The 12,062-nt window shown below is 39.9% G+C and overlaps 1 protein-coding gene across 1 annotated transcript in view; it reads right to left on the bottom strand.

The window, feature by feature from the left end:
* Positions 1 to 2,424: 2,424 nt before the first annotated feature.
* fer1l4 (fer-1 like family member 4) overlaps positions 2,425 to 12,062 on the bottom strand; it is a 96,810-nt gene continuing 87,172 nt past the window's right edge. The window contains exons 44-46 of the mRNA XM_036983157.1: positions 11,636 to 11,931; positions 10,617 to 10,717; positions 2,425 to 3,405 (exon numbers count right to left, since the gene is read on the bottom strand). Of these exons, the coding sequence (XP_036839052.1) occupies positions 3,225 to 3,405; positions 10,617 to 10,717; positions 11,636 to 11,931 (578 nt within the window). The 3' untranslated portion in view covers positions 2,425 to 3,224. The remainder of the gene's footprint in view (positions 3,406 to 10,616; positions 10,718 to 11,635; positions 11,932 to 12,062) is intronic.

Below are 12,062 nucleotides of genomic sequence, written 5' to 3'. Positions count from 1 at the left end.
CATGTAGGTGAGGGCGAAGTGACCATGCAATGTAAATTGTCCGGTGGTGATTTTTTATGAATTGTTCAGTAGTCGAATGGCTTTTGGGTAGAAGCTGTTGAGGAGCCTTTTTGTCCAAGACTTGGCGCTCCGGTACCGCTTGCCATGCGGTAGCAGAGAAAACAGTCTAGAGCTTGGGTGACTGGAGTCTCTGACAATTTTCTGGGCTTTCCTCTGACACCGCCTATTTTATAGGTCCTGGATGGCAGGAAGCTTGGCCCCAGTGATGTACTAGGCCTTTCGCAGTACCCGCCTTACGGTCAGATGCCGACCAGTTGCCATACCAACTTGACTGCTGTTGTTAGGTCAGAACGCTCGGATCAACCCTCCTCCACAGCCAGAGCATCCACTCTGCATTCTGAATTCTCAGAGAGTGAAAATCTGACAACTTTCAAAGCAGAATTACTTTCCCATTGTTTCCTCAACTGTAGTGTATGACATAACATTCTCTAGCTCTGAGTCTCTACTTTTATTCAATATAAAAAACACAATTTCAAACTTTGCATACATATTACGGAATCGAGCCGGTCGGTCACAAATAATCTATTGGCTGAAAACATTTAAGAGGCATCAGTTAGAATCATATGTAATAGAGTAGATTTTTCGGGGTGTTTGAAGTTGAGGCTAGTTGGTTTAGTTATCAGCTGAGTTAGATTGATCTCAGTACAAATATCTTTCAACCCAGATATTGGCATCAACCAATCTCAATTAAGATGACCCACTATCAGTAATTCAGATTGATCATTGTTCAACAGTAGGTTAGACAATTTTGTGAGAGCACATATGGAGGCCGTGGGAGGGCGATAAAGTTTCACATTTAGGACTAGACATTCAAATTGCTTAAGGACAGAGGTGGTGATGGATATAGAAACATTTAGATAGCTTTTTATCTATATGGTGACACCCCCACTCTACCAACTCTATGAGATCTAAAAACATTCTAACCAGTCAGATACACATCAGAGTCCTGAAAATAAAAGAGAGCCGCACACTCTAGGAGCTCAGATGCCAAAATGTTAATACCAACGTTTCGACAGCCAAGCTGTCTTCATCAGGGTATAATCACAAACACTGCGGGATGACTCATTTATATAGTGTCAAAAGACACAGGTGTCTGTAATCATGGCCAAGAGTGGCCTAATATCATTGGTTAATAATCAAATATTAAAATGTCATACAAAGAACAGCATACAAACAACAAATGGATAGCATACGATCATAGATTCATTTGACTACACAAGTTTACAAACAATTACAATGGCAAAGTCAAAATAATCACAAGAATGGCTTCAGATCAAAGTCTACGTTGAGACCGAAGGGCGCAAGGGTCTTTAAATTAAAGATCCAGGCAGCCTCTCGTTTTAACAATAGATTATCAAGGTCACCCCCTCTCCTAGGGAGAGACAAAATCGAGTGGCCTGCCTCCAAGATGTGGGCCGCAACTGGATAAGTAAAGTTTTTACACCTAATGGTGCTATGATGCTCTGAGATACGTATTTTTAATTTGCGCTTTGTTTTACCAACATCATTTTCCACAAGTCTGCAATGTTTACAGAACATTCCATAGAATTCTAGAAAAATACCACCGGTCAATAAAACTGCTGTAACTCATTCACAGTAAAAGGAATTATCAATCCATAGAAAAGAAGGAAGCCTCAGTATGCTCTTCATTAGGAAGTTGTGTAAATGGCAGTTGTTTTGCAAAAAAGCATATAAGATGGTGTTTTTTCTTGACTGATTGCCATTTGATTGATGTGGTGCTATTATATGCCATATCATTTGAAAGGGCTGTTTTTCAGCGTTACAAATATGTATAATGTTTTCATATGTGGTTTGACACCAGAAAAGTATGCTAATTAATGTACACAGAGGTCATGGTCTCAGTAAATTCAGGAATTCCAAAACTCTTCTACCGATGATGCAAAAATACCAAAATGGCGATTTACAGTTAGTCATAGAATTAGGAATTAGAATAAAAATATATATACAAAAAAGGTAATTTAATAGGATCTCTATGGTTACAGTTAGCTGGTGTTCTAAAGCCTAGTATTTCCATTTCCCTTTAACAGAAATTCTGCAATAACCTTCATGACCTAGTAGTGGACCAGAAGAGAGAAAAGCCTAAACATTCCATATATTAAGAATGACATGAGGCAGGTTATTTCACTGACAGAAATCTATTGAAAAAGTACATATTGTAAATAATGTGGTTGAGGAACATTCCTGATTAGTATTTGTATTTGTGTATTTATTTTTTGTATTTATTATGGATCCACATTAGTTCCTGTCAGGGTCAGCTACTCTTCCTGGGGTCCAAACACACCAAAGCACCCACATTGCATATAAAACAAAAGATAAAGCAGTGAACTATGTTTGTACTGAATGAGCTAAAGATAAAACAGTACATCATATAACATCCCTACACCACTACATATCCACAGCACAAAAAGTTTCAATACCACCATACAACAATATCAAAAATGTGTGCCTATGCATGTGTCTGTACCTTTGTGTGTGTCTCTCCACAGTCCCTGTTGTTCCAAAAGGTGTATTTTGTACCTTTTTTTTTTTTATTTACCTTCTTTTTACATTTTTAAATCTCTACTGCTTGCATCAGTTACCTGATATGGAATAGGGTTCCATGTAGTCATGGCTCTATCTAGTACTGTGCGCCTCCTATAGTCTGTTCTGGACATTGGGACTGTGAAGAGACCTCTGGTGGCATGTCTTGTGGGGTATGCATGAGTGTCCGCGCTGTATTTTCAACAGACAGCTCAGTAACGCTTGATACATTCAGCTTGTCACCTCTCACCTCTTACAAAAACAAGTAATGATGAAGTCAATCTCTCTTCCAATTTGAGCCATGAGAGATCGACATACATGTCATTAATGTTAGCTCTCCATGTACGTTTAAGGGCCAGTTCTGAGCCAAGTCAGTGCAAAGAATTCCTCATCAGTAGCTTTGATTGTTTAATAAATGTTTAAGATTGGTCTAATAATAACCAAGTTTTTGAAAATTACAAGACTTATACAAAGGAAATTAGCACTTACATAGAGTATATCACAATAGCAAATCTACCACACACAATGTCCTAACACAAATTAAATGGAACTTATGATAACAAAGTACATTTCTCATATAGATGTTTCATTCTCCGTCTGATCCTTATGCACTTGTTAACTGTTCATCCATTTACGATGAGCGTACTGATCTGTCCAGGGAGCGTGTAGAGGATGAGGATGAGAAAAACCAGCAGGATTGCCAGGATGAGTAGAGCGATGATGTACTTCTTGTATTTTTTCCAAATGAAGAAGATGAAGGTCTTCATGGGGTTGATAAACCAGTTGAAGGTTGTCTTGGGGCGACTAATATAAGGTAGAATGAGGAAAGAGACAAAATGAACAAAAAAGTTAGTAATGTTTCCCAGTTTCATGGATTTGTTTAATTACATTTTTTAATACAGTAGGCAATGACATAGTGTGAGCAGTAGGACTCATTAATAAGGCATTAAGGTAAATAATAAATGAATAGATGTTTAAGCTTTGTTTTCAGTGTAAACTTAGCGAATTGCACAAAGTGTGCCCACGGATCAGATTCAATCAAACCTTCTAAACTGTATCAATGTTTAAATGCAGTCTATGACCCCCATTTACAACTTCTATAAAAAATGTGAATGGTATGTCCATTTGTATTCACTTAACAACAAACACATGTTAATGCAAGATCAAATGCACTCAATGGCCCCGATTAAGCACAAGTAAATGTAATATTATTCCCTTTTTATGCACTCTATACGTATTCTGACCTTGATCTTAAGCTATTCACCCGCTATTCGTTCAGGGTGGAGATCTAAGAAATGAAGATGTGGTAGAGGTGTCTTCAGATAAGCTGTATTCTGACTTTAACTTAATTCCACCACCTTTACGCACAAGGAAACCATGAATAAGGTTTTGCGAACCTACCGGTTCCAAGTGGAAAAAGCATATACTTTATATTTTTTTACGAAAGAAATAGCATTCTCCATGCACTGTCATTTATAAATGGTTAACAGTTTGGAGAATGGGGATAAAAAATACACATAGCAATTGTTTTAGATGATTTTTCCTTATGATCACTGTGAAACTAGACATATGGAAGCAAACTGAAAATCATATCAACACGACATGTATTGTGGCCCCTTTTCTACAGTGAAATTGGCAATACAGTGCCTGTGGTCAATTCAATTGATTGGACATGATTTGGAAAGGCACACACCTGTCTATATAAGGTCCGACAGACGACAGTGCAAGTCAGAGCAAAAACCAAGCCATCAGGTCGAAGGAATTGTCTGTAGAGCTCCAAGACAGGATTGTGTTGAGGCACAGATCTGGGCAAGGGTACCAAAACATTTCTGCTGCATTGAAGGTCCCCAAGAATACAGTGGCCTCCATCATTCATAAATGGAAGACGTTTGGAAGCACCAAGAATCTTCCTAGAGCTGGCTCCCCGGCCAAACTGAGCAATCGGGTGAGAAGGGCCTTGGTCAAGGAGGTGACTAAGAACCCAATGGTCACTCTGACAAAGCTCTAGAGTTCCTCTGTGGAGATGGGATAACCTTCCAGAAGGACAACCATCTCTGCAGCACTCCACCAATAAGGCCTTTATGGTAGAGTGACCTGACGGAAGCCGCTCCTCAGTAAAAGGCATGTGACAGCCCGCTTGGAGTTTGCCAAAAAGCACCTAGACTCTTAGTCCATGCAAAACAAGATTCAACAAAGATGGAACTCTTTGGTGTGGGGGCTGTGCTTTGGAAAAGTGGGTGGGGTTATATCCTGCCTGTTTGGCCCAGTCCGGGGGGGATCATCGGATGGGGCCACAGTGTCTCCTGACTCCTCCTGTCTCAGCCTCCAGTATTTATGCTGCAGTAGTTCATGTGTCGGGGGGCTAGTGTCAGTTTGTTTTATCTGGAGTACTTCTCCTGTCTTATCCGGTGTCCTGTGTGAATTTAAGTATGCTCTCTAATTCTCTCTTTCTTTCTCTCGGAGGACCTGAGCCCTAGGACCATGCCTCAGGACTACCTGGCATGATGACTCCTTGCTGTCCCCAGTCCACCTGGCCGTGCTGCTGCTCCAGTTTCAACTGTTCTGCCTGCGGCTATGGAATCCTGACCTGTTCACCGGACGTGCTACCTGTCCCAGACATATTATTTGACCATGCTGGTCATTTATGAACATTTGAACATCTTGGCCACGTTCTGTTATAATCTCCACCCGGCACAGCCAGAAGAGGACTGGCCACTCCTCATAGCCTGGTTCCTCTCTAGGTTTCTTCCTAGGTTTTGGCCTTTCTAGGGAGTTTTTCCTAGCCAACGTGCTTTAACACCTGCATTCCTTGCTGTTTAGGGTTTTAGGCTGGGTTTCTGTACAACACTTTGAGATATCAGCTGATGTACGAAGGGCTATATAAATACATTTGATTTGGCCTTGATGAAAACCTACTCCAGAGGGCTCACGACCTCAGACTAGGGTAAAAGTTTACCTTCCAACAGGACAACGACCCTAAGCACAGAGCCAAGACAACTCAGGAGTGGCTTTGGGACAAGTCTCTGAATGTCCTTGAGTGGCCCAGCCAGAGCCCGGACTTGAACCCAATCAAACATCTCTGGAGAGACCTGAAAATAGCTGTGCAGCGACCCTCCCCATCCAACGTGACAGAGCTTGAGAGGATCTGCAGAGAAGAATGGGAGGAACTACCCATATACAGGCGTGCCAAGCTTGTAACGTCAAACCCAAAAAGACTCCATGCTTTAATCGCTCGATGCTGTAAGGTGCTTCAACAAAGTACAGAGTAAAGGGTCTGAATACTTATGTGATATGTTTTTTATTTTTAATAAATTAGCAAACATTTCTAAAAACTTGTTTTTGCTTTGTCATTATGATGATTTTTGTGTGTAGATCGATGACGGGAAAAAGCAATTTAATCAATTTAAGAATAAGGCTGTGACGTAACAAAATGTGGAAAAAGTCAAAGGCACTGTAGCTGTGCCGGTATGGAATTTTTATTGTGTGCCCTCATAATTTGAATGGATGAAATCTGGACACCCAAGCTATAGGCTTCTGTCGGGCTGAACCTGCCAAATTGATGTATGCACTTTAGAATGTTTTAATAAGTCTACAGTATGCCCAGGCTTTTCTCCATTTAATTTTACAATTTGTATCATACAATTTGTTAAATACTAGCCACCATCAGTAATACCCACATATATTTATAACTGTCACTTTAGTGTTCATTTTCTTCATTTTGTAGATTACATTTAGCATCATTCCATTCTGTTGACCTTTTACTTGCTTTGTCACTTCCGTGTAAATTATTCCTGTGGATCGCTAGCATTACTGGATTATATTAGGCTAACGTTGTGCAATAATTTGGGACAAGTAGCCTATTTGAATCATTACGGAATTCAAGATCACATGTAGCAGGTTAAACCTGAAGCCTGGTTTACCACAACTGGACCCTTGTCCTATAGTTCCATGATTAGTGAGAATTAGGGCAGATTTAAATGACTATTGTACACTTTTTTCCATTTCCAATATTTAATGGATTGAACTTGAATATGACAACTTTCAGGATGAATCAAACCACTGTTTTTGATTCAACAATATATTTAGTGCGTAAAGGCTCTGCAAACCAGTTTTTTTTTATGATTCATACATACTTTCCTAACCCTAAAATGTGCGTAAATAATCTACAAGATCAGAGTATTTTTGTTGGCTATTATGCCCGTGTGCAGTGAATTTGCATGTTTGTACAATTGTGTTTCATTGGGCTAAGCCAGGTTTACAGTGAATAGTAGTAGAATCTTGGATGTTTTATTACTTTTTGAATCAGGTGTGGGTCTCTGGTCCGTGTGTAAACTTCCATGACCCTGTGTGCCGTGAATTTGCATTTTTTTTTTTACAATTGTGTTTCATTGGGCTAGGCCCGGTTTGCAGTGAATAGCAGTAGAACCTTGGATATTTAGTTCAGTTCTCCTTAACACACTGATGTGCGTAGTGTCACTTTTTAGCACCTTCTTTGGGTCATAGCAGCACTTCTGATAGGGTTACAGAGATTGCAGGAATTTAGTAGGTCGTCTAGTATTTCATGCATGCTTTCTTATGAAAGTGTTTAGTTAATAAAGATAATTGTTTGTTGTATCTGTATTGAGTTTTGGTGTCCTATACTTTGATGCTGGAACCATACCGGTCAAACAAAGGTGGTGGAAGCATCACTCTGCTCAATACAGTACTTGCCCCACCTCTTGGGTGGTCTAGTGAGCTTTCTTACAACACTTTGTCTTCACATTATCCGGTAGGCTATTGGCAATGTAATTTCAGATATTTCGATATAGGCATTTTTGAAAGAGTATAGACTAGGCCTACTGCAGATGATCTTGTCACAATAAAAAAATATCAGATTATGAAATGACAGGTGCATTGTGTGAGGTCTCCAGGCTGCACTTCCAGACCGATAAAACTCCCCTACTGATTAGGCCTACGTTTTTCGGGACAAGACAGTTATCCTACCTATCCTACCTACAACAACACACTGCAATGAATATTAAAATATACAACCGGTTGTGATAATTGCGTTGTTTTCTCTATAATACATTACAATTGCATTCATACACCACAGTGATAAGTAAGGCCGACAAGCCATACATCATCTAGAGACCTATCTAGCTCTCAGTCTCACATCAGAATTAGATGTTCATCCATGTTACTCAAATTTCAAAGTTGTTGCAAACGTCACATTTTGTAGTGTTCAAGCTTAGGTTTAGGCATTAACTCCGAATTGTTAAGGTAAGAGTTAGGTTTGGGATAGACTTAAAATAAAAATCTAAAAAACAACTTTCTTTTGCTGGATTCAAACTTGCAACAGAGGCAAATGCATCCACCATCCCTGTCCACAATGCCCTAGCAAAACCAAAACCTACTTGAAGGTAACAGTGCTTACTGTTGCCCCTACTGGATTGTTTCCACATAATTTCCTGACATCCACAGGCATGGATGGACATCGAATACTGACTTTTATCACAGGTAACCTGGCTTTTACAGACACTGTTCCAGTTGGTCTAAACAGTGGCGGAATAAATTCAACCACATAGACTAGGCTATTTGTGTATATCACAGTTAAAACCGGAGAGAAAACATGCAAATATTGCATGTAACAGTTACGTGACCTACACAGCATGATCAAATGCAAGATCATATAATATTAATATTGCTGCAAATGTCACTATTGGTTTGCTTGTAGGCTAATAAAGTCCTCACTAAAATGTTTCCAAAGCAGCAAGATTATTATAATGGGAAATACAAAGGCAATGCACTTCAACTTTGACATGTTGCAGACTAAGTATAGGGAGAAGCACCCAGATTACTGATGGTAACCCTACATTAAAAAGGCGCACACCTATTATGTTAGGACCACAGACATTTCCGCACCATCAGCTGGGCTGGGTACTGCGCGCAACGAGCACGTTCATACTCATCACAATAGGCAATAAACCTATGCAGAATATATGCCCGCAGTTTAGTACACAATAAGTAAATAATTATTGCAATATTGTGGCGAAGATGGTAGCATGTTCATTCCGAAATAGCCCAAAATGCTTAATTGAATTAAATGTATTTTAATCAGGACAGTCAAAGGGATGTTGGAAATTAGAAAACAGTTAATATGAATAAATGAAATAGCACTGGAAAATGACATGTAATGTCGCCAGTGCACTTTGAAGAAGAAACAATGTAGCCTAACAAAATTTCTCGCAATAGGGGGGGTGGGAGGTGGTACATTACAGCACAGTAGAGTACAGTAAAGAAAAGTAGTGTATAGTTCAGTATGGTAAATAAAAGTAGAGTATAGTTCAGTACGGTACAGTCCTGTAGAGTGGAGTTCAGTATAGTACACAGTGGATCACACTAGAGTTTAGTACACTATAATGTACTGTACTGAACTATACTGTACTGACCTCTACTGTACTGAACAATACTGTACTTTACTGTTCTATGCTGTACTATTCTGTGCTGTATGTTGATGTCAAAACTTGTGAAACATGGACATCTATGATTGGTTCAGGTTTGGTTCGGTCTGTACCAACCAAATTTGGTCTTGTTTGGTGGCGGAGCTCATTAAAATAAACCATTTTGTAGAATAATACCCAAATATGCAAGGAGGATATTGCAGATTTCTGCCTTGGTGTACCCATTTATGACATTCCTATCCATAATTATGGATTACAGATCAGGGACCCATGATGAAATTCCGTTAATGCAATTCGGTTACCCGGGTGTAAAAATTACATTACCATGGAATTGCACGGTGGCCATACAATCATGCCAAGCATAGGGTTGTCTTGGAATATGGAAATGGGAAAATAACAGACCCGTGAAAAAACATTGAAATAGCACTACAATACCCTGATGAAATATGCTATATTTCATTTGACTTTCTAGAACTGTGACCACAAACAAATCTGCATCAAATTGAGATCCGAAAACAATGCAGACACAATGCGGCCAGAGTGCACGCATTTTAATACCAGGAGTAAGAGGCCGGTGTTCGGAATGTCATCCTATCACACCTGTTAGGATAGGGATAATACAAGGTGTAAATGCTTGTTTCCAGGTAGCTTGGGTCCTGGATGCTGATTGAATGAAACAGCATTCCAGCCATGTGTACATCAGAGAATGTACCATGGGTATTACGCAAAACTACTTGTTTACAGTTATATTTAGGTTGGTAACCAGTTTATAATAGCAAAAAGGCACTTCAGGGGTTTGTGGTATATGACCAATATACCATGTCTAAGGACTGTTCTTACACACAACGCTACACGGACTCAGCCCTTAGCCGTGGTATATTGGCCATATATCGCAAACCCCCGAGGAGCCTTATTGCTATTTTAAACTGGTTACCAACATAATTAGAGCAGTAAAACTAAATGTTTTGACATACCACGGCTTTAAGCCAATCAGCATTCATGGCTCGAATGACCCGGTTTATAATGGCCGCTTTGTGTCGTTCCTAAGAACAGCCCTTAGCCGTGGTATATTGGCAATATACCACACCTCCTCAGGCCTTATTTCTTAAATATACCACACCCCCTTGCACGTTATTGCTATAAACTGGGTGTTTCGAGCCCTGAATGCTGACTGACATGGTATATCAGACCATATACCACGTATATGACAAAACATATTTTTACTGCTCTAATTAAGTTGGTAACTAGTTTATAATAGCAATAAGGCACCTCTGGGGTTTTGTGGTATTTGGCCAATATACCACGGCTAAGGGCTGCCTTAGCCGTCGTTCCTAAGAACACGTTGTGCCTAAGAACAGCCGTGGTATATTGGCCATATACCACAGCCCCATATACCACAGCCCCTCAGGCCTTATTACTTAAATACACAACATCCCCTCTGGCTTTATTGCTTAAAGGTCTGCCCACGCACTCAGCACTCACACATTCTAAAAAAGGAAAGCATTTAATTTTTTATGACCATGAGAACTTCTTGCACAATTATTTTGATTGAATAACATAATTTTAGTCACTTACTCTGGTTTATCAAGTGGCTCAGGTTCCTTGCGGGCTTTTCCCACAGGAGTCAGCTCTGCCTCCTCGAGTGTCACCAACTGGAACTCTGCCTCCACTTTTCCCTAAACAAAAAATAAAATACAAAGAGTTATCAAATAGGGCCCTGTGTCTTGCACAATCATGTGACATGCCTGGATTTAAAGCTTTTTCCACTTTTCATTTTATGTCTGATGGTCCAGCACCATCCTCAGACAATTGGTTTCATTTTTTTGTGTAGTTCAAACTTTTGGATAAGGCTTAAAATACAGGATACAATCTTACTATGTCAGATGATTGTGCAAAACACAGGGCCCTAATCACAACACGCATACAGAAAGATTATATTTAAGTCCTACACTTATCACTACCACCAATTCGAGACTAAACCATACCCTCACTCTAATCTGATTCCACTATAGTCATTGGAGGCTCAAGGTGCTGGAAGTCATTAACATTCAGCTATTTGATTTGGAATTTTCGGACCATTTCAAGTATAAAAATATATTTATTTTTAATTTGGCCTTTACTACACTGAACAAAAATATAAATGCAATATGGAAAGTGTTGGTCCCATGTTTCATGAGCTGAAATAAAAGATCCCAGAAATGTTCCATACACACAAAAAACTTCTCTTAACTTTTGTGCACAAATTTGTTTACATCCCTATTAGTGAGCATTTCTCCTTTGCCAAGATAGTCATGCTGAATAAACTGATGGATTTTGATGTGGATTTTTAAAATGATGTTTCTTAGAATGACGCACGGGTGTCGATAGACTCTTAAGGATAACTGCCATGCACTTTAAAAGTGTCTGGAAAGTTCAACAATGGCACAATTAAGTGGACGACAATTAAGAGGAAGGTAATGTATAAAATACCAAACTTGCATGGAGTTTGGGCTAACTAGGATCTTCCCCATAATCTCAGTTATTAATGTGTGACCCACACCAGGATTTAATCCTGCCCAACCCTCCAGGTCAATTATAATCTCATAATGCATTACCATGAGGAGATAAGTGCTCCCACTGCTGTCTACAAACTGAAGGTCCTCCGGCTTCATGTTTCTGTGCTTGCTATTTTTCTTTTTCTTCTTGTTCTTCTTTGCCTCTTCAGCCTCCTTCTCCTCCCTCTCAATGTCCTCCTGACTCTTGAGCTTGATGAGGGGCCACCATCCTTTCATCCTTTTGTTAAGGAAGATAGAGAAGCGGGGACTGGCCTTGTCCTCTGCCATCTTTATGCTGCACTGCCCTGAGGTCTTGGCTGCCCGCACCATGTCGTTCAGACGCAGTTCAATGGAGCCTGGGAGAGAGGTGACAGAGAGGCCAGAGCAACCTTTAGCAGCTGAAGAGTATCAAGCTAAGCAATAGTTTTCCTGCCATTTTAATATCTACACACCCCAAAAGGAGTCGACATCACAGCAATAACGTCCG

This window comes from Oncorhynchus mykiss, chromosome 7, assembly GCF_013265735.2.
Source record: "Oncorhynchus mykiss isolate Arlee chromosome 7, USDA_OmykA_1.1, whole genome shotgun sequence".
Taxonomy (NCBI): Eukaryota; Metazoa; Chordata; class Actinopteri; order Salmoniformes; family Salmonidae; genus Oncorhynchus; species Oncorhynchus mykiss.
This window is presented reverse-complemented; position numbering and strand designations above follow the sequence as displayed.